The 22,953-nt window shown below is 41.4% G+C and overlaps 1 protein-coding gene across 8 annotated transcripts in view; it reads left to right on the top strand.

Moving 5' to 3' along the window:
• NFIB (nuclear factor I B) overlaps positions 1-22,953 on the top strand; it is a 217,570-nt gene that overhangs the window by 127,683 nt on the left and 66,934 nt on the right. For all 8 annotated transcript variants that reach the window (XM_084796647.1, XM_084796649.1, XM_084796646.1 and 5 more), the window contains one exon: positions 19,812-19,880. In XM_084796647.1, coding sequence (XP_084652773.1) covers positions 19,812-19,880 — 69 coding nt within the window. The remainder of the gene's footprint in view (positions 1-19,811; positions 19,881-22,953) is intronic.

Raw genomic sequence — 22,953 nt, 5'->3', positions numbered from 1 at the left:
AGTACATACAACATTTTGTATGGGGATTAAATTTTGTTTATTGCTTCAACTGAAGTGTCTACTTCAAAGCTGTGGAATGGTGTTTCTGACTGTTGTGGGGAGATTGGTAAAAGCATAGGGTATGGAGTGACACTTTTTTCTCCTGAATCGAGCTCTGTCTTTTACAATCATCATGAGGTCATGAGACTGCGCATGTCAGCCAACTTACAGCTCTCTCCACACCATTTGCAAGAAACACACAGAACACCTGGACAATTGTATGTTTCATAAAACTGAGTTTAGTTTAGTTTTTTAAGTTATACTCCTTCTTTAGCTTAATTGGTCAAGAAAGCTTCACATAGAAAGGATTGTTTGTTGTGGAACCAAATTATATATAAAACTATGCTTTTCTGGATATAGAAAGCAGAGAAAAGACACAATAAAAAGGAAGTAAAGTAGAGTAAGAGAGTGGAATAGGAAAAGCTAGATTAGGTTTTATAGTGGAGGCAGAAGAAGCCTGTGTTTTCAGGTTCATAAGGAGATAGAATTGAAGGTTTTGGGTAGTGAGTGTATTGCATGCCTCTTGGCATGGAAAGGCAGGTACACCGACTTTGCTGCGTAACTCTTAATTTGGCCATGAGAGTAGGGCAAGTTCTCTTTAGCGACTGGACAACTTTTCCCGTTGCAAGACTTCATCTGTTAGACCTTCACATTGACATTGTATAAATATTTTTCCCAGTTACCTCCCATCATGTTCCTGCCTTTTGAAGCCACCAAATTTTCCATTTCCCTTAAAATTTGTCTGTCTGTATTCTTTCTAACCCTTCTTATCTCCTTTCCCCTTGTTGACTCTTACTAAAATATGTATGCCTTGTCCAACTTCAGACAGGCTTCCCCCCACCAAAGGCTCTGCCTCCTCCTCCTTCCTTTTCTTCTTCTTCCTTTCCTGTTTCTTCCCTTATCCTGCTCCTCTTCCTCTTCTTCCTCTTCCTCCTTCTCCTCTTCCTCTTCTTCTTCTTCTTCTTCTTCTTCTTCATCTTCATCTTCATCTTCTTCTTCTTCTTCCTACACTGTAAAGCCATCAGTTCTGTAACTCAGCCTCTTTTCCCATTGAGCGAGCCTCTTGAACTTACAACCTTTTAGGAGCTGGGCCCAAGTGGTTCCTTTCCATTTGTCCCAGCTTACACATGTTTTGCTTTCTTTGAGACAAGCTCTGTGTGGCCCAGATTGCTCTGTGGTGGTAGCTGTCTTCCTGTATCAGCCATCAAGTGCTGGGGTTCGAGTGTGAGCCACAATGCCTGGCACTTATTCTGGAATAGTGTTGATTTCAGTGTACTCTGTTTGAAATTTGTCTCTTCCTTTTGAAAATAGTACCTTGTTAGAGGTCCAGGAATTGGTGTTTTCTTAAGATTTTATAATGACTTTTTTCCTTAAAGAGACTCCTTGCCTTTGTCTTCTGTGTTTTCAGTACCTCCTGTGAATTTTCAGACTGGATTCAGTTTTCATTTGGCCAAAGGTATACCACTAGAGCAGATCCATCTCCAAATGTCTTAGACCTTTGTTTCCGACAACACATTGAACTTGTTTCCCCAGATGTCTTATGGGTAGCTCAGATGTGATATTTTCAAAATTAAATCTGTGCTCTTTTCTATCAGACAAATTTTTTCGAGATGGGGTTTCTCTGTGTAGCCTTGGCTGTCCTAGACTCACTTTGTAGACCAGGCTGGCCTTGAACTTACAGCGATCCACCTGCCTCTGGCTCACGAGCCCTGGGATTAAAAGTGTGTGCCACCATACCCGGTGCTTTTTTCTTTTACTTTTTTTGTTTTTGTTGTTGTTGTTGTTGTTGTTGTTGTTGTTGTTAGTATCTTAGCACTATCAGGATCTCCCCAGTCACCTTTACTTGGAGAAACTTGTGACTTTCTTAGGGACCCTCTCCCACACCTGTGTCCTCTTCTTTAGGGCACTGTATTCTCAACTCTGGTTACCCTAGTGTGAGTTCTGTCTTAGTTACCTTTCTACTGCTGTGAAAAGATACTACGACCCAGGCAACTTAGAAAAGAAAGCATTTACTTTGGGGCTCACAGTTCCTGAGGGCCATAGGGCCCATGACCATCATGGCAGGGAGAATAGTAGCAGGCAGGCAGGCCAGCATGATGCTGGAGTAGTCCCTGAGAGCTTACATCTGATCCCCAAGCATGAGGCAGAGAGAGGGGGCGGCTCACTGGGAATGGCACAGGCTTTTTAAACCTCAGAGTTCATCCCTACTGGCATACTTTCTCTAGCAAAGCCACATGTCAAAATCCTTCCTAAACAGTTCCACCAGCTACAGAGCAAGCGCTCAAACATGTGAGCCGATGGGAGTCATTCCCATAGAAACCGCCACATCCTCGAAACATGACGTCTTGCCTAAGTTCTTAGGCTTGCCTCTTCTTTTCCTGTGCTTCTTTGCTCTGACCCTGTACATGAATCCGACATGAAGCATGAATGCGGTTTAAAAGCCCAGGAGGCTTCACTGCATACAAACCTGAGTTCCACAAGTAGTTTTAGATCAGCAGTTCCAACCTTTTGGGCATTGCATATCAGATAGCCTGCATATCATATGTTAACATCACAATTCATAACAATAACAAAATTACAGTTATGAAGTAGCAATGAAGGAATTTTATGGTTGGGGGTCCCCACCACCCACATCCCGCAGGCTCTACTATGGGAGAGGGGGATGGCGGTAGACAGAGGTGAGTCGATGGAGGTTGATGGAAATGGAATTTGGGCATGAGAATACAGTTAGGGTGAGCATAGGGCAGAATCAGATGAGGGTAGGGAGGGGTGATGAAAGGGGGCCCTAAGAAATAGGATGAGGCCACTTGGGAAACAGGCTCCCCTATCCCCCTGAAGTTCCTGCTCTTCCTCACCCCACCCCCATATTATCTTAAGTGTCAATTTTTCACTGTACAGATCAGGTCCAGACTTGTCATTTGGTCACAATATAACTCAAGTAAAGGCAAAAATACTGTCCTTGTACTATACAGTGAGAGAAAGGACAGGTTGGTTCAGGGGATAGTTCTTCAAGTTGTTTGTTTGTTTTAGTTTTCAGTGTTTTAAGGTCATGTAGTGTCTGAAACTAAGTAGCTATGCAAATAAATTTCGCATTTCAAATAAAAATGTATATATTAATGTAGGCCCTTAGCTTACACTGTACTTAGTTCCACAAAAACTTCCCAGAAGGCTTGACATCAATGGATTGTAGTTTGTTAAATTTTAAGAGCTGTTGCTGTAACGTATTTTTCTTTCATTGTTGAATGTGTTGGTTCCCACAGAGAATCAGAACTCCCATGCAGAAACCCTAAGTACCGTAAGGTTAGGCTTTGCCTGGACCCACTCCTCTGGGCACTGTTTTAGTGATGTTCAACCAGCCAAGTATTTTGTATTCCTTTCACAATGGCTGCCTGTGTCTAAAATCTCCTCTCAATTTAAGGTTCCCCCACCCCCCCTGTGTATTTCCAAGCACTACTCTTGCAGTATGCAGCTACGAATTAATAATGCAAATCGTTTCCTCCTCACAGCTGGAGTGTGAGGATGGTTCTGGAGTACAGAGTGGGCTCTCTCTGGGCTGGTGGCAGTCTCTGCAGTCTCTAAGAGGTGCAGCTTCCTGCACTCACTGGTCAGCACAGGCACCCGTGGCAGCCGTGGGTATGGGAGGAAGGATGCTGTGATGATGATACACCACCAGCTCAGTGCAGTAACACACACACACACACACACACACACACACACACACACACACACACGCACCCCTCGTTCTCCGGCTTTACGTTCTCTCCACCTGGTAGGCTTAAAAAGTGACGTTTAAGGCCTACCAGCGATGTTCTTTTTCCCATTGACAACAAATGAAATAACTTCAGTAAGGATTTGTGTGTGTGGCAATTTGAGTCTTGCTACCTCTTAACTAACACTGCCAAAGACCCTTGAATAATTTAGCAGGTTTTGTTTTTCAAAGTTGTTAAGAATTTGGAGGGATGCTTGACATAAGCTAATTTTCAGAGGCATTGTCGCTTCTCATGTTTATTTAATAGAGTACAAGTAAGGCCAGATCCTTTGTTGTTGTTGTTGTTGTTGAAATGCTTTTGATTGTTATTGGTGCCACTAAAGGTTCCCCCCCATACATGCTGTACTTTGAATGTCATGTCCCCAATATCCCTGCAGAGATATACCCATGTGGCCAGGAGATAGAAGATGGCAAACCCACCTGCCTTTCAGGTTTGACCTTTGGATTATGAATAAAATCCAATGCAGGGCTGAGGAGATGGGTCAGTGGGTTCAGTGCCTCCTGTGCAAGTGTGAAAGATATGAGAGCAGACCCCTGGCACCTGTGTGAGAGCAGCATGTGTTGGCCTGAACCTCTAACCCCAGTCCTGGAAGAGTGGAGACAGGTGCATCCTAGAGCTCACTGGGCCAACAAGCCAACTTCCATGAGAGACTTTGTCTCAAAATGTATGGTGGAGAGCGATAGAAGAAGACATTTTGGGTTGACCTCTGACCTCTATTCCTATGCTCATACTGATGAGCACACACCTGCCTGAACTTGGGAAGGCAGATAGACATACGCAAATGCACGTGTACCCACACCCACACCCACAAATGTACTTGTTAATGCCCTGATGTTTTGTGAATTGATGTTTCCTCTGGTTATTTTGTTTTATTTGTGGAGACATGGTTTCTCTGTGTAGTCTTGGCTTTCCTGGACTTAGGCCATGCTGGCCTTGAACTCACAGAGATTCGTCTGCCTCTGCCCCTTGGAGTGCTGGGATTAAACACAAGTGCCATCACTTCCAGTGCTGTTGTGTTGCTAAGGAAACATGTAGTCCGACTACCTTCTAAATACTCATATTCATATCTACAGATTAATGCTTTTCTCAGTCCTTATTAGAGAGGGTTCTTACTACAGTGTGCAGTGGTTAGTGTCCGGCTGGTAGATTGTTCTTAATGCGGTGGATTTTTAGTTTGAAAATTCAGTGTCTTGCATTATTGTCATCTTCTGAATTGAGCTACTCGCTAGCCAGAGCAGTATTTTCTGAATAAATAAGCGATTGTTTCTAGTGAGGCATACTAACGCATTCTGCAGTTTTAGTCTCAGTAGTCCTAGATGCTACCCAGGAGCAGCCCTCACACAGTTACCTCTCACACAGACATGGGACAAGCACCTATGCTTGTTGAAGACCAACCACATAGAGAGAAAGACGGAGAAGTGAGTGAATCTGTAGATGATTGACTGCTGGGGTTCCAGACACCCAGGGCATTGCTCTCAATTAAAATAAAGAAAGAAAGGTCTTTTCAAAAGAAGATAATTGCTGCTAAAATTATAATGCATGCTTATTAACAAATATTTTCACTTTAATTAGTTCATCTAAGTAATATAATAACTTCCTGACCCCAATAGCTGGTAGTTTTGCCTTGGGGTCTTAACCCTCCAACGTGTATGTTGCAGGTGCACGTTCCCTCTATAATGTGTAAAATGCATTATTCCATTTCCTTCTTCTGCTAAGGCCCCCACTCTTGGTTCAGCCTACATTCATAGCCGTCATAGAAACAGGTCTTCAGGCTTGCCATGTCCTTCACTGGGTTCTTGTACTCAGGGTTAGTTGCTAGAACATCGTTACCTCATATTGACCTCCTTGTTTAAACTGCTTCACAACCTCTGTCTTCAGAACCTTTGCAAATCCCAGTGAGTGTCTCTGCCTCACTTGTGATGGCTTCCATGGTGTAGAAATAGGACCACATCCTGCAAACCTGGCGATGTGTTGCGCAAGAGGAACTGGACCTGTAGTTACAGATGATTGTGAGCCACGGTGTGAGTGCTAGCAATCGAGCCCAGATCCTCTGGGCCAGTGCTCATAATTGCTCAGCCATCTCCCCAGCTCGTATGTTCACTCTTGGTGTGGCTTCCTTATCAGCACAGTCACTTTGGCAGCATGCATCCCTTTTTATTGTTGAGTAGCTTTTCATTACATGTGGATATACTGTATGGCATGGGAATTAATGGTTGATGTTCATCTGTTTTTCATATAGATAGCCAGTTGGTTATACACATTTGTTGCAAAGCCCTTTTGCTTTCCACTTAATTGCTCAGCCACCCTTACAACTATCAATAGCCATCTAACTGCACGTTTGCTTATGGTCCATCTCATGGACATGTGTGTCTCTATCTTTTGCCAATATCAAAATGGCTTCTTGATTGTCCTAACTTTAAAGTGAGTTTTTACATTATATTTTGTAAGTTTTAAACATCTTTTCATTTCCTTATACACTTTATAAGCAGTTTGTCAAACTGTAAATAGCAAAAGCTCAAAAAAAAATTGAAGGCAGATACAATTTTGAGTAACAGTGATAAAGTTTAAAGACATATCCTTTGAGGTATCCAGCAAAATACAAACCATTAATTATTGGATGGAAAGCCTACCGTTCAGGCTTAACTTCTGACTCAGCTTCTTACAGCTTCTTACTAAAACTTCCATGCAGATTCATAAAGTGTTGAAAATGCTTCTAATCATGATGAAACAGAGAGCAAAAGAGCCTCTTGCTTGATTCACAGAGGCTTATCCTCATCATCACGTAACTAGTGTATGTTGGCTGACTTTAAAAATCCATGTTCTCTTTATTTTCTATCTCAGCAGAGAGACCACAGCATTGGTTCTGAGAGACAGTACAGATCTGCTCTGGTGTCCTCTGCCAGGAACAGAGATTGTTTTGTCATTTAAAACTGTGTAAATCTGGAGACCAGTAGGGGTGGGGAATGGAAGACATGGTGAAACTGAAGAGCATAGGAACGCCAGCTGTCTTGGCCATTCCCTGGGTGTGTCGCGTCCCACTCCAGGCTGACTAGATCAAGCCCCAAGACAGGCTTCTTCTTAAGCTTGGTCCTGTCTGTTCATAGCATAGTCCTCGATCCCAGAAGATGCCTGGTTAGTGCCCTCTGGTACAGTGTCAACTAGCTCGGTAGTGGGAAGAGAGAGAGCAGAATCCATCTCTGGAGCTATTCTTCGCAACTTTGTTGAATACAGCTACTAATACATCACTGCCTCTCTCGATAATTATTACCAACTTGGAACACTGTAACACATTTTGTTATTTAATCTTCTTAAATCTCCGAGTTCAGTACTTTTGTGGAGCTAATAAATTTAAGTATTTGGAGTTATCATCATCATCATCATCATCATCATCATCATCATCATCACCATCACCAACAAGAACAACAAAGGCCAAATCTGCCTTTTAGGTTGAGGCAGAACCTGAAGTACTTGGCACAGAGCCTGGTATATAATTAACACTCAATAAATGTTAACTATTATTTGCATCTTCGTCATCATTATTGTTATTATTTTATAAAGGTGAGTAATATTGGCTGAGTCATTGAGGGAGGAGACGAGACTCTGAGATCTGCTTCTGCTCCCTCATTCCACAGCCTTCCACTCAGCCTGGATTAAGGATTTCTCTTGCGCAGCCAGCAGAAAGCCACATCCCTCACCAAGTCCAAACCCCAAGTCTGGATTAAGTTAAATGAAAACAACCACACTAATAGGCCCTTGATGGAAAAACCAATGAAAGGATGTATTAGTACCACCTAGAAAAGTATGTCTTTGAATATGAGAAACTAGGGAAAAGGAAAAAGCAGCTTATTCAGAAGGAAGGACTTGCATGATGAATGAACCAGAAAGTACAGTTTGAATAAACATGGAAACATATAAGATGGGAAAAATAGTAAAAGAAGTTGTTTCCATACTACTAAAATCTATATAGAAAGGTAAAAACCCAGCCTATAGAAGTAATCGGCCTGAGAGACAAGGAATGTCGCAGAAGGGCTGTGAATGTGGAGAGGGTATAGTGACGGGGTGGACACACGAGGAGGAGGTCTCGGAGGTAAACAGAAAGTGGGGACCTGAGTAGCTTGGAGACAGAAAGGGAAGAAAGTTACTTTGCTACTTCAGCTGAGTTTCCTTGCCTTGAAAATAAAAAGTGAATAGAAAAATAAATCTAATCCTATGGAAACATGACAGTTAAAAAAAAAAAAAAGAAGTAATCATCGAGTCAGGCATGGTGGCGCATGCCTTTAATCCCAGTACTTGTGACACAGATACAGGTAGATCACTGTGAATTTGAGGCCAGCCTGGTCTACAAAGTGAGTCCAAGTCAGCCAAGGCTACACAAAAAGAAAGAAGGAAAGAAAGAAAGAAAGAAAGAAAGAAAGAAAGAAAGAGGAAAAAAAGAAGTAATCATCAACACAGAGCAGACTCAAGTTATTTCCTCTTAAAATCAGATTAATGATAGAAGATGAGAAAGCTCCATACTAGTTTTTGTCACCTTTGCTGGAAAATCAGAGCATTTAGAAGCAAAATAGAATTGAAGACAAATGAAGAAAATTTGTATCAGCTAAAAAAAAGATCTAAATCATAAAAACTAACTATATCCAGTGAACAGTTACAGGAAGGGATGAGCAACTAAGTATATGCAGTGAAAATGGTTATGTTCCAATGCTGAAGCAGAAAATCTTTTGATCATCCTAGATGAATGAGAAGTTATCTTCATAGTTCTGCTTTTCAACATGAAGTGCTAGAGATAGTCAGGGCTAGTTCAAATTGTAAGAAAACTTTTCCATCGAAGTTTTGCATCCAAAGACAACAGAAATGAATTCTTTTTTTTTTTTGTGGCCTCAAAATATTATCTTAGTTTTTATGATAATTTTTCCCTGAAAAGCCATTCCAACTGACAATAATTAATTTTTTTAAAAAAAAGGGTTAGATAAGCAGTAGAGATAACTAAAAAACTTGAGTTCCTATATATACAAGTATAAAGATGAACCAGTGGGGTTGGTTGCCTGTAGATTTGTGCTCAGTAATTATGTAACCGATGTTAATAAACATAAGTGCCAACATGATTTTTATTTCTGAACATAGTCATATTGTGGTTACATATTCCAAGTTACATATTTAAAATTGTGGCACAAATATATAGAACATAAACTATGCCATCTAATCATTTTCACGTATACAATTTAGTAGTGTTGAATGTGTTCACACCACTGTGAAGGCATTCTCAAGAACTTGGTCCTTTTGAAAAAAAAATCTAAATCTTACCCATTAAAGAGTTCCCCGTTGCTGCCTCCCCAGCCCCTGACAACTGCTCTACTTTATCAGTCTGACTGCTCTATGTAACACGTATATGTGAAATCATATAGTCTTTGTCTTTATGCAGCTGGTGTATTTCCAGATTGCATTTTTTGTGGGGGTGTGTGGGGGTGTGGAGTTTGAGACAGGATTCCTCTGTGCAGCTTTGGCTGTCCTAGACTCACTTTGTAGACCAGGCTGGCCTTGAACTCAGCAGCCCACCTGCCTCTGCCTTCCTAGTGCTGGGCTCAAAGGCGTGTGCCACCACGCCCAGTTCCAGGTTGTGTTTTTAAGAACCGAAAATAGGAGGAAGCTTGGGGGAGAAACAAGGAATGGCAGACTTGCTGTCTCTTTTTTTTAAAGAGTACTTTGCTGGTGGATTTTGCTTGTCTTTGTTGTTAGCTTTGATCACTGTTTTTGCTTAGATTTGAGATTCAGTGAACCAGCTTTTGCTGTGAGGTGAATTGTCAGGCTCTTTTTTTTTTTTTTTTAAGTATTCAGATTTAAGTATCTCAATTTTTATCCCCTTGCTTGTCTCCTCCCATTCCTCCCTCCCTCCCTCTTTCACCCTATTCCACTCCCCTAGGGCTGTGACCGAAGGGGACCTCCTCCCCCATATATGGTCACAGCCTATCAAGTCTCATCTTGGTAGCCTTGCTATTCTTTCTCTGAGTGCCACCAGGCCTCCCCACCAAGGGGAAGTGATCAAATATGGGGCGCCAGAGTTCATGTCAGAGCCTGTCCCCGCTCTCCACACCACTGTGGATAATGTCCTGTCCCTTGGCTAGATCTGAGTAGGGGTTCAATATTTACTGCATGTATTGTCTTTGGTTGGTGCAGTAGCTTGAGCAGAAGAATGGATAAAGAAACTGTGGAACATTTACACTATGGAATACTACTCAGCTATTAAAAACAAGGAAATCCTGAAATTTGTGGGCAAATGGATGGAGCTAGAAATAATCATATTGAGTGAGTTAACCCAGACTCAGAAAGACTCACATGGTATATACTCACTTATAATTGGAGACCAGCCCAACAGGGATGTCCCCTGAAAGTCTTCACTTACCAGGAAATTGAGATAGATGTGGGGGCCTCCTATTGGGACTCTAGGTGAGAGTAATATGGGAGAATAGGGAAATAGAAGGATCCAGAGGATCCTAGAAACATACAAGAACATCATGATGGCAGGAATTGTGAGGCTTTTGATGTGGCCCTGTGAGTGTTTATCCCTCACCACAATGACATGTTTTCTGATAATGGACTGTTCTCAGCCATGCACCTTCACGGTGATGCTGTACTTGTCATGTGGATGGCATGGCTGTATCCAGTTGAAGGTGTTTTGCATAGGGCTCATGGGGTTGCGCTTGTGTATGATGGAGTTGTTTTTTTTTTGTTTGTTTTTTTTTTGGTTCTTTACTTGGGGTTTATGAAGGAGATGAAACGTCTAAGAACCTAAATCTGCTAGTCTCAGAGAAGAATAAGGGACGTTAGTTTGCAGATTTGTCATCATTTCCTAAGGCTTTGGATAGTGTAAGTGACATCAAAACTGTATCCATCTGGGCCTGACATTATTTAAGGTGGCTGTTGCGTCATCTTTCTGCACTGTTCTGCAGTGGCTGTATTCTGAAGTCCACTCAAATCACCCGCAGACTCTTAACTCCCAGCCAGTGTGGGGCCTTCCACCCTGCAGTTGTATAGGCTCTAATGTGCACCAGCTTTGCTTTCTGCCGTTTGGTTCATTGCTGACATAGTGGTTCCCAAACTGCTACACGTTTGAATTTCTTGGGGAGAATGTAACACTCTCTCCTGTCCAGGTCTCACCCCAAAGGAATTAAGTCAGAATAATTGAGGTTGTAATCCAAGCACTCATTGGTTTTAAGATCCCCAGGTGGTTATAGTGTTGAGCAAATTCTGGGGAACTCTGCAGTAGGATAATTGGTCTATTTCAGGCTTTCCAGTTCTTTGCAATTTTGGTTACTTTTATTTTACCAAGTAATTGCTCGTTTGAGCTTTCAAAGCTGTGGTCAGTTTTATGTGTGATCCTCTCCCACTCCTTTCACTGCAGCCGGTTCCTACAGTTCCGTCTCCTTGTTCCTCTGGTGCGTTTTCCTGCTTTTTCTTAGCCAGTCTTGCAAATAGGTCTTCTGTTCTTTGCAAGGGCTTCTTTCTCTTTATTTACTTTTCATCTTAAAATTTCTCTTTTCCTTTAAAAAATTATCTTATGTGTGTGAGTAGTTTTCCTGCATGCATATCTGTGTACTGTGTGTGTGTGTGTGTGTGTGTGTGTGTGTGTGTGTGTGTGTGTGTGTGTGTGTTTGGGGCCCCAGGAAGGTGTCAAAGTCCCTGAAACTGGAGTTGTGGACAGCCTTGAGGCCCACGTGGGCACTGGGAATGGAATCTCCATAGAGCAGCAAGTTCTCTTCCTCAGTGAGCCACCTCACACGCCCCTCTTTTTCTTTTCCAAATCTATGCATTATAGCTTTTAGCTTTAATTTTATTATTTTTAAATTATCAGCTCTATGTTCTTAGTAGCCTTGTCATCAGCGCCATCAGCACACATGTGGTGGAGTACCGACATCACTGTGCATCACAGCTCATGCTGAACAGCGCCTCTGAGTCTTTATGTCTGTTCTCACAGCTTCGATAGGAACATACAGAAATGCTATTTACTTCCTTGATTCGCCGCCATTCGAATGGGGAAGAATTGTTCTCTTTTTCTCTGTGTTGCTTCCTGCATAATTTGTAATTTCTCTTGGTTTGCTCTGTAGTCCTTTGTTTATTTTCTTAATTCCAAAGTAGTTTAGAAATTTACTCGTTTCTCTTTTTATTATCTGTTTTATTTCTCCAAGATGAAGCAATAGGACCTAAGGAAGCCTCTACTTTGAAGGATTTCCTCAAGTTACCTCTGTGGTTGAGGACATGGCCACCTTACTTTAAAGCTCCGTGGGTCTTGCAACACAGAGCAACCTGCAGACATTTGTACGCTATGGCCTGATTAACAAATAGACTGATTTCTGGAAGAGCTTTACTAAAATTTTTATAATTTCTAATGCCCCTGGTGATTATACTTTGGTCCAGTTTCTGTATTTTAGTAGTTGCTTTACATAACTCTTCCAGTATTATTATGTTCATGTGGAGTTTGTGAATTACTTATAATTTTTTGCTTATTGATACGTTTTATTCCATCTGTTTTGCTTTATACTCATTACTAATGTTCACATTTCATTTCTTTATTTTTTATACCTTGATCACATTCCTCCTCTGCTTTCTGTTCATTTAACATTAAATATTTATTAGTGTTACTGTGTGTGTGTGTGCGTGTATGTGTGTGTGCGTGTGCGTGTGCGTGTGCGTGTGCGTGTGTGTGTGTGTGTGTGTGTGTACCTGTGTTCCATAGTACACACATAGAGGTCAGAGGATGACTTTTGGGAGTTGGCACTCTCTTTCCTCGTGGGTCCTGGGCTTGAGGCGCAGGCTGTCAGGCATGCGTGGTACGTGCCTTGCACACTGAGCTGTTTCACAGGCTTCCTCTGTGGTCAGAGAAGAGGAAGGCTCAGAGAACCTGCTGAGCACTTCACATAAGTGCCCAGAGCCACCTCTGCCGAACCACATCCCGGTGCTTTAGAGGGAGGCATACCTTCCCTTCCCGTCCAGAGACCAGAGAAAGGGTGCTCGTACAACGCTGTACCAGACAAATCAAGCAGCTCATTAGTCAACATGAGATAACAGTTTCCAAAAGGTGAAGATTTTCTTGGAGTGAATATTAAAGTGTATATTTGTGCTCTGACTCCCTAGTTCAGTCAGTACTCAGAATTGATATTAAAGGATAAACTTAACTCTAACTTAATATTAGCAGGGTAGGGACATAGATTGGTGGCACAGTACTTCTGTAGCCATGCACACAGCCCTGGGTTTTATTCTCCAGTACCAAAAAATAGTACCAGAATGTTAGGATGTGAATCTTGACTATGTTAGGATGTGCGTCTTGAATCTTCACTTTTAGTGCATAGAAGCATCTTTGTAATGATTTATATTTCCATCTAATAAGCACTATTCCAGCATTTGCTATGGGAAATTAAATTAATTTGAGACGATAAAAATAGGACTATATCATGTATAATTTTGGATCTAAAAATCGTACTAGCAGTAGAAAGCAAGTCAGTGCTCAGGAACCACACAGGGCTGCCTGAGGACAGACGCAGGCTAGAGGAAGGACTTCATCAGCCAGATCACTCTCAAGATCTCACAGGCCCTGCTCTGATTTGTCTCCCGACCCATCTTGTGATGAGTCCTCATCACTCTGGTGTAATAACTTCACAGGAACAGAGTTCCTATAGTACTTTTCCGGGTGCACGCAGACATCTCAGAAGGAGCTGGTTTATCAATAAGTGGAGCGATCTGTCTTCTGTGATGAACAGGGACCACGGTCCCAGGATTGCAAAGTGACAGTGCCTGGTCTAAGGGAAGGATGGACGTCTTACCACAGTTGCCTAACAGCCAAAGTCATTATAATCAGAGAGAAATTGAAAGTTTGGAAAATAAGGATTAGTGAGTATTTTTTCAAATGACAAGAAAAATATTCACAAACTTTCTTTAAATATGACAGTTTAGAAGTAATATTCAGTATTAAAGTTTCCTGGTACCACACCACTCTGTTGCATATTTTTAGTGTTTGTTTTTTGTCACTGTTATGTTCCTTTTTTTTTTCAAAAGGTCTATCTTGAAAGTGCTTAACAAAGAAGTAGTACACGTGTATCTAAAAAAAATCCAATTTTATCTTAATGAAGCAAATGGAAATTGTAGTATTCCTCCTGGTCTGCTGTCTTGCCCAGATCAACTTGCCACAGTTAAGGACAAGCCATTTCTAGGGTGCCTCACAGGGTGGTAGGCGGAAAGCTTGCAGCTCACCCTGAGGGATCTACCTAGACAGAAACCTTCATGGAAAGCAGCTGTAGAGTCTTCACCAAGAGCTTTGCGTAGGGTACATGTTCTTTGACTTAGCAACCCTGCTTCTAAGAACCCCAGCCGACAGAAATCATGAGAATTTCTGACAGAGATTTGCGTGTGAACATCTTGATAGTGATGCTGTTTATAGAATTTGTTGAAAATGGGAAATAACCTAAAATGACAAACAGTAAGAGAATGGTCAAATAATTGGTCGTCCTATCAAGTATATAATGTAGTCATTGGAAACCATGCCTCTGAAACAAGAGAAGACAGGACAGTGAAAGGAAAAGTTTAGCATATGGATTTGTTTAAATAAAATTTTGCTTTAATTTTTATAAAGCCACGTAATTATATGTATTAGGCACACAGGAAAAAGTTTTAAGAACTGGAAGGAAATACTAAAATATATAAAAATATACTCAGTACTGTCAGAATCTGAAACCAGTGGGATTTTATTTAAATACTTGGTCATTGCTGTCATGGACTTACACATTGAAAGAGAAACTATTCTAGACGTTGGAATGTTTTCATGGCTATGGAGTGAGACAGTCTCCATGCAGAGACTTTATTGTTTATTTCTGGCTTCAGCCATGGATGAACCATGGTCAGCTTTGGGAGGCTGAAAGTAGAGCTGTGTACATAACACCTCTACTAGAAAAGAAGCAGTGGCTTCATTGTGGTATGTCCTGCTGTGGGATTGGCAGAGAGCTAGTGTGGGATAATTTCCCCATAGCCCTTTGGCTCCCGTAAATGGAGAGTTAAGTCATCTCGTTCCGTTGATAGAAGCAAACTATTGCAGCCAAAGGCTGGATGGGGATGGTACCTGGTAGGGGCTTGTGCCATCCGTCCTTCTTTGAAAAGAACAGCGCCAGAAAAGTCACTTAGCAGAATAAACACAGAAGAAAGTGGCATCTGGGGGGCTTCAGAGGGCCTTTTGGTAAGGTATTTGTTGTTGTTGTTGTTCCTTTTAATTTTAACCCAAAGAGAGAATTCTCATGTCCAGTGGTAGTGTGCGGACTCCACGGGCATCTTTCCACCTCTGGACAGAAAAAGTTCCTCATCTCGAAGGTGCTGACATTACTGTCCATGGCTCTTGCCATGCTGTGGCGGGTTCGGCATAGTATTAATATTAATACTACAGGCTCACATTGCTTTTTTAGGATTTTTCTTATTGGATGGTAAATTTGTTTATGGAGCCAAGAAACAGTTCCTGGAGTTATTCAGAATAAGTCTCATCTACTATCTACATTAACAGTCCTTCAAATACTTGAAGACAGCTCTCATGAATTTAATAACTGCTTTCCCTGTGGCTTCTTTTTTTTTTTTAATTTCAAGAATAGAACACAGTAGACCATAAAAATGAGTGTTATCATTCTTCCCTTGGATTTTTCTATGTAAATGTTGCTTAACATTTAAATGGTGCTGATTATAATTTGAGATATTAACAGATATGCTATTGTGTTCCGTCTGTTCTTGTTTGTAAAGGAGGTTAAACACTATATTAACTTCTGAGCAGTGATTTACTGTTGTTTTGTCAGAGAAAAATAAAAAAAGAATAAAATAATATAATTTTGTATTGCCTTTGAGACTTTTATGTTTGTGGAGCTCCTTATTTCCCCACTCAGTTGTTTTTTTTTTTTTTAAAGAGCATAGATGTCTGTAAATACAGCATCACACAAAAACAAATGCGGCCATGTTCTTTCCTCCTGGCTTACGCTGCTGTGTAATATTGCTCTATAACCGTTAAGCAGCTGCCCTGCCTCAAAGACGGGCACATGTTCTTTTAGTACACGAAAGGAATTTCCTCTGAATCTCTCCAAATTACTTGAAGATATCTGGCCTTTGCGAGAGCTGTTGAGGTTTACTCTGTAACATGTGAAACTGTGTTTCTGTAAGTCTCCATCGCCTGAGGGCTACAAGAGGTTTTATGGCCTCAGCAGTGCTCGGCCATTTTGCTGAATCTCTGACTCTTTATTATTGCAGGGCTCTAGACCCCCTGTGAGAAAGGCCCTTTTCCGTTATTTGCTCAAGTATTTGCCTTCTGTCTACTCGAGCAAGCATTTAGTTGTCCAAGCTCTATGCCATCCATTCTTTTTTGTGTCTGCTGTGGATGACCTGTTCATTGTAAAGGTTGTGCACACAAAATGCAACTATAAAACCCACCACCCCTCTCCTGCTTCCCACCCGCCACCAGCGTTTTGGCTCATTGTCAGTGGGCATTTTACTCCTGCTTGGCAAAGTTTCCTTGACTCACATCTCTCCATGTGCTATGCAGGAGAGCCCAGTGGGCCCAATGGGGTTGCTTTTTTTTTTTCTTGAGACAAGATTCCCTGTGGAGCCTTGGCTGTCTTAGACTCGCTTTGTAGGACATGCTGGCTTTGAACTCACAGAGATCTGCCTGCCTCTGCCTCTCTGCGTGCTGGGATTATAGGCGTGTACCACTGTGCCTGGCTGTGAGGTTACATTTTATCAAAAGGGTTCTGATACATTTCCACTAGTTTTCATAGTTTTGGTAAATCAAATCTTTCATTTTTCCTTGTAGATCTCAAATTCTTATCACTGTGGAATCACTAACATTTTGTGTTTGACTGCCTATTCTCCTGCCTAAAATTAGCCTCAAGGTGGTACATCCGTCCCTTGTGCAATTGGGCTCAAAGTGTCACTACACCACCTGTCTTAATCCATGTGATTTAGGAGCCTTAACTACTCATAGTTATAATAAAAATCACCTTAAGATGGTTTTTACATTCTGGGAGGTTGTGTATTAATATAATTCATGTAAATGTTCAACACTTACTGTCTTATTCATCAGTTTTAAAGGGTGTGTGTGTGTGTGTGTGTGTGTGTGTGTGTGTGTGTGTGTGTGTGTGTGTCCAGATGAGACTTGGGCTTGGTGACAAGTGACTTTATCTACTGCACCATCTAAATGTCACTCCCTCATTAACTTATTTTGTAAACATTTCTATGCTCCTATTTGAATCCTTTGGTTATTAATTTGTACTATATGCTCAAAGTTATACATTAAAATACAACAAAATCAGAGCTACAATCTGACCCTAGTTGCTGCTTTTCCTACTGTACCCCAAACTCTAGCCTTTTGACATTGTAACATGTCATCCACTGATGCCTTGGGCCACATTCATAGCTATTTTGGGACCCATATACTGCAGAATAGACAGGCTTGCTACAAACCTCTAAGCAAACAAGTTGAAGGGAGTGATGGAGCCGGTACAGCTACCCATCGACTTTATGCCAGCTGGAGCTATCTTGTTATAAGATTACTAAGCTGTTAATTTATGACCTTGGTCTTAAAAGCTGAATTTTAAAATACTGTACTGTGTTCATTTGGTGGTTACTCTATATATAGACAGTGAGTCAGTTGCTGAGAGAGATATGGTGAAAAACAAAACCTAGTCGCTCCCCTAAATAAAGGAACTGATAATCCAACAAAGAATTTAATACTTGAAAACAAATGTCTTGGAAACTCTGAATGTGTCAGGTGTAAAATGAGGACTAAGTAGGTGTGATGTGAGCACAGACGATAGGGGTTATGTTTGCTGGAGAGGGTCAGAGGAAGCAGAGGGAGGGGGACAGTGTCGGAGTGTCATCATTCGGCAGGACACTGAGGGTTGAAGGCAGCACGTACAGAGATAGAGGTTTCTAGTTAGGAGCTGCAGAGTAAAGCAGTGTATGGGCTGCAGAGATGCTAAGTAACTGAAGAGCTTCTGCTTGGCATATTAAAATGCATTTTACCACCTATAAAATGAAGTTTAATAAGCTAACCAAAGTTTAGTCAACCAAACTACAAAGCCTACAGTGGCCTAGAACATCAAAACGTCTTTGTTCCCATCCAAGCAAATGGAATCAATTGCACACACCCCCTGCCCCCCCACACTTCCCACATTTATGACTTTTAACACCTTACAGAGAGTACTGGTTGTACAGACATTCCTAAGTAATCTCTGAAACAAATTGAACCTAGTGAAGAAATCATTGCTCAAGCAGTTTCTTAAAATAAAAGTGCATCAGCTAGGGACATTCTGTTATTCTCATAGAAATTTATGTATGATGTGTGTATGTATATATATTTTTATATATGTATATGCTTTATCATCAAATGAAACATTGTACCTCCTCTTTGGTCTTTCTCTCAACTTTTCCAATAGAGTGAACACATTGAGTGCGAAGCCACGTTCCCACATGTGTGGCTCTGAAGTCATCGGTGCCTGTGCAGCAATTACCTCTTAGGCACTCTGGGTGGCTGAGTTTTCTAAGTGAAATTTTACAACTTGTAAGAGGCCATTTGGAGTTTAGTGTGCACGGTTCCCTGTTCAGGTTGTGGCTCTGCTGCGTGTCATTACTGTAGTGCCCACATCTAACTAGTGCTTGCCATTGTGTTGGGACGGGGGTCTCACTTTGTCACACTCGCAGGGAATCTTCTGCCTCTCCCTCTCGCACGCTGGAATTATTGGTTGCCTGCACCGCATTGCTTTTTTTTTTTTACCTTGGATTTAATGCTTTACTTTACTCTGTATTAATAATAACTCTAGGAAGTAGTTGGGTTTTCTGTCTCTCATTTATAGACAACGAACCTGAAACAAAATGAGATCTGTTTATATGGCCAATTGCCCACCCCCCTCTAATTTTAGAATATTCATAGCAATGTTGCTTTTGTTGTTGTTGTTGTTGTTGTTTTGTTTCACTTTACATCCCCAATCGTTTGTATCCACCTTCCTCCTCTCCTCCTGGTCTCAGCCTCCCTCCCTAGTCAACATCTCTTAACTGGAAAACTGGGGCCAGCATTGGCTTGCTAGATCCTTGAGTTACTGATTCCGTGTGGCTCGCCACCCATGCGTCATCTCCTGTACTGAACCTGATCTTTGGTCAGCTATGAAGCTGTGTGTGAAATCCAGAATAGTCACAGGTTCTGAGACTCTGAGCCGTTTTGCTTTACAGATAGTTCCATTGTGAGCATTGCAGGCTTTTATGCTTTCCTTGGGGCAGCGTGGGGTCAGCTGTCCATGGTCTCCCACCCTTGTTACACTCTCGATGTGGACCCTGGAGGCCTGGATGCATTGCATTTGTAACAGCTAGTTCTCGGGCAGGGTGGGGCATCCAGCAGTGGGAAGACTAAAGAAAGAGTTGCAGGTGGGCAAAGAAAACAGCAGGCTCACAGGTTTAACTTGGGGTGTGGAGGGATTCACTGTGCCCCAGGATTTGATCTTCTGTTGAGTGACCCTGGAACAAGGCTGCAGATTCTGGTAGCAACAGCTGGCTGTTGTTTAATCAGGGGAGGATTTGTGAAAGAGCAGTGGTTTTGAGAGATCCTTGAAGCATTTCCAACAAGGTGCTAATTGTGGTTGTGGTTTTCCTTCTGTCTTTCCCCCTGTTAATAGGTAGACTGTGGCCTTCCAGGTGCTGCAGAGTGAGATGCATTCAGAGTGTGTCCCAGCCTTCCTTCTCCATATGGCTTCCGTGGCGAATCCGATCCCACCAGTTACAAATTTAGAAAGTTAATGGGAAATCCCATGGGTTATTTAGGTTATTAATATTTCTTACTTTTGAAAAACGGATTCAGTTTATATTCGGGTTCTGCTCTTACTTGTCTTTAGAATAAATATTCTTGGTTTTTGTTCTAGTCTATAAATGAACAAATTCTAGAACTTAATTGGCACCTTTATTCCCCCCATATGCTGATCTTTTTCCTTTGATGTTTGTTTTCAGGGTACCTTGAGGACAGTTTTGTAAAATCCGGAGTCTTCAATGTATCGGAGCTTGTGAGGGTTTCCAGAAGTAAGTAAATTGCCTTCTTATTACACGAGTACACAGACTTATTCAAACCTTGCATATTTTAAATCTTAAATACAGCATAAAAACTGACTATGTAACAATATTTGAATTTTTAAAAATCTCAAATTTTCTAATGAAATATTATCTAATTTTGTAAAATAGTTTCATTCAACTCATCAAAGCCTTGTGTTGTATAACACTAATATTTAGGCTCTTCTCATTGGTCGTCATATTGGTATCCATTCAGTTCAGTTCTCTCTGTGACCATAGATGGGCATTTATATCAGAGGAAGTGTGAGTAATTAAATGTACTCTGTGTTGTTATGATAACCCACATAAGTTTCCTGTAGATAAGTGCTTTTTCAGTTATAGTGACTTGGTGTGGGTTGGAGATGCACAGGATGTACACACTCACATGCAGTGTGCATAGGGATGCAGAAATTAACTTTGCAGATTGTACTTGGATATAGATAGAAAGCATTGTTAATGGCAAACAATGTCCAGTTGTTTACACCAGCCACCTCACCTGAGGTACCATTCTTGGCCAGCGGCACTGGGTTTTTCTAGGGTGATCTCCCCTGGCAGGCTACTTCAGCCAGGGGCAGCTCTGTTGATTACCCAGCTCTTGTTTGTTTGTTTGTTTGTTTGTTTGTTTTTTGTTGTTTCGTTTTGTTTTGTCTAGTGTAGGAAGACTCACCCAAGGTGCCAGGGCTACGCACGGATGATGTAAACGGAAGCGGCGATTTTCTTCCCGGTCTCGCCTCTGTTTTAGACTGTTACATCACTTAGAGGGTCGTGCTGTAATTCATGTTTTTTCATCGGTCACTTAGATGCCACCTAGGTGATCCTTGCCACCCCACACCTTGCTTGCATTTATCCTCCTGTGTACACCCCTGTAATCTCAGCACTCAGAGCCAGAGGCAGGAAGATTTCAACAAGTTTGAGGCCAGCTGGGCTACCTAGCTAATTCCAGGCCAGCCAGAGATAACATAGCAAGGGCCTTATTTCAAAACAAAATTCAAAGAAGCAACAACAGCAAAACTGGTTTTACATTTGTATCAACTGCAGAGTTTATGAAGGAGGCCCACAGCCAACTGTAAGGAGCAAAGACAGTGAACTAATGGGTAAGAGTAACCAAGCAACTGTAGAGTCCTGTTGGTCATCTCTTGTCTCCAGGCTCCCAGAGGACTGCCTTTTGAACATAGTTTCTTAAAAAAAACTCAGATGTCTGAACTTTCCCAAACAAAAACATGTTTATCAGAGAATGACGTATATGAACACTCTAGACCTTATGTGCCGTGTCTCTTCTGCTAGAATTCAGAATAGATAGGGGTGTCGTGGGTTCATCTACTTGGCAGCAGCATCGGGAAGGACAGCTAGATATGTATATCCCAACCGCTCTAGCATATGTACACATATGCATGCACTTCTTAAGAGGAGTCTAACCATCCAGTCTGTCATTCAAGCCACGTGTGATTTCCCAGAAACCCCCAAGGAAGGGAGTATTTGAAGTTGCTCCTCAGCAAAGAGGCTGATCTGTGAAGCTATGGGCCATAGGAAACTACTTTTTTTTTTATACTTGGACCATTTTTGCAAGCTCTGTAATGGATTTTTTGTCCTTTCTTATGAGAAGGGCAGTAAAGGGATTCACATAGTACCCCATTGTAGATAACATGGTGCCAAGTACTGTCAAAGGAGAGGGCCACTCTGCAACCTTCAAGAGAACACAATGGTATTTTGAAAAATTGGAGTTTCAAACATAAAATGGAAATTAAAAATACCTTCTCACAACATTTCAGAAGGTAAATTTTAACATGTTTCATTTGTGTATCCCTAATTTATACTGTCATTTCATAGAGGTTTTTAAGCTATGTGTCACAACAAACATTACTGATTTGTAATTAGTACATTAATTATCCATATTCATTCCTTAGCTAATTTATTCAGCAAACATTTACTTTCTCCTCCATATGTAAATAGATGTCTCTGAGATTCTTGAAAGTTCTATTCTCCTAAGTGTTTTAATATATTCACACTGTGATCTTGTTTACACGGTTGAACTGTATTGTTTATGAACAAGCCTTATACTGTATGCTACAGGTTCTGGCTTCTTGATTCACGGCGTGTCTCTCCTCCTATCCTCTAGAGTCAACTGTCATGTGATCTACTAATGTGCATGTTGACTTAGCTAATGAAGCCATTCAGTATCAGGCTATCACTTGTTGAATGATACCATCCCCATGCTAAAAGCTGGTCAAGGACAGCTTCTGGCCTCTAACGTTTAGAAACCTAGTTTCTTTGGTACACAGCTTCTAGGAGAGCATTGGTATGTGGTTGCCAGGCTTTTCAGCTTTTGGCTTTCTTGGAGCTGTCTTGAAAATCTCCTAAGAGTCATGTTTGCATCTGCTTTGGGCTCTTCCAAAGGCTCAGAAGCAGGAAGAGCTGGCAGACTTGCTCTTCTAAAAGTGCTCTGGTGTCCCTCAGGAAACTGCGCTGTTTGAAGTTTTTCAGTTACGTTTATTATTAATTTACTTTCTTTTCAAGAACCTCCCATTTACTGTCAGAATGCATTCTAAGGTTTTCAGAGTTTGGACTGGACCTCACCATTCAGCTTGACTGGCCTGAACTCACGTGTAGACCAGGCTGTCCTTCAGTTTATAGATATCCACCTGCCTGTGCCTCCTGAATACTGAGATCAAAGACATCCATCACCATGTCTGACCCTGAAAGTGTTTATGTTGCTGTTGTTTTGTTTTGTTTTTTGATTACCATGTTACTGCATTTTATACCCAGGATACTTATGGTCAAGCAAGCTGCAGTGACTATTAACCCTCGAAGGAAGAAACAGTGCCTAGTTACTGTGCAAGCTTAATGTTTTCAGTATGTTACAAATAAAAATTTTTAAAAAATCAACGTTACAAAAATATTTTTAAAAGAAACAACTTGTAAAGTTCCAATCAATATTATGTGCACATTGTCAACTACCTCAGATTTCGGAAGTGGCTAGAAAACAGAACATGTTTAGTAGAGAGTGCTACATGCACACCAATATCGGAGACCTCAGACAGCATCCACT

The sequence above is a fragment of the Acomys minous genome (assembly GCF_964271855.1).
Source record: "Acomys minous genome assembly, chromosome: 1".
In the NCBI taxonomy this organism is placed as follows: domain Eukaryota; kingdom Metazoa; phylum Chordata; class Mammalia; order Rodentia; family Muridae; genus Acomys; species Acomys minous.
The sequence above is the reverse complement of the archived record's forward strand: the minus strand, read 5'-3'. Positions and strand labels throughout refer to the sequence as shown.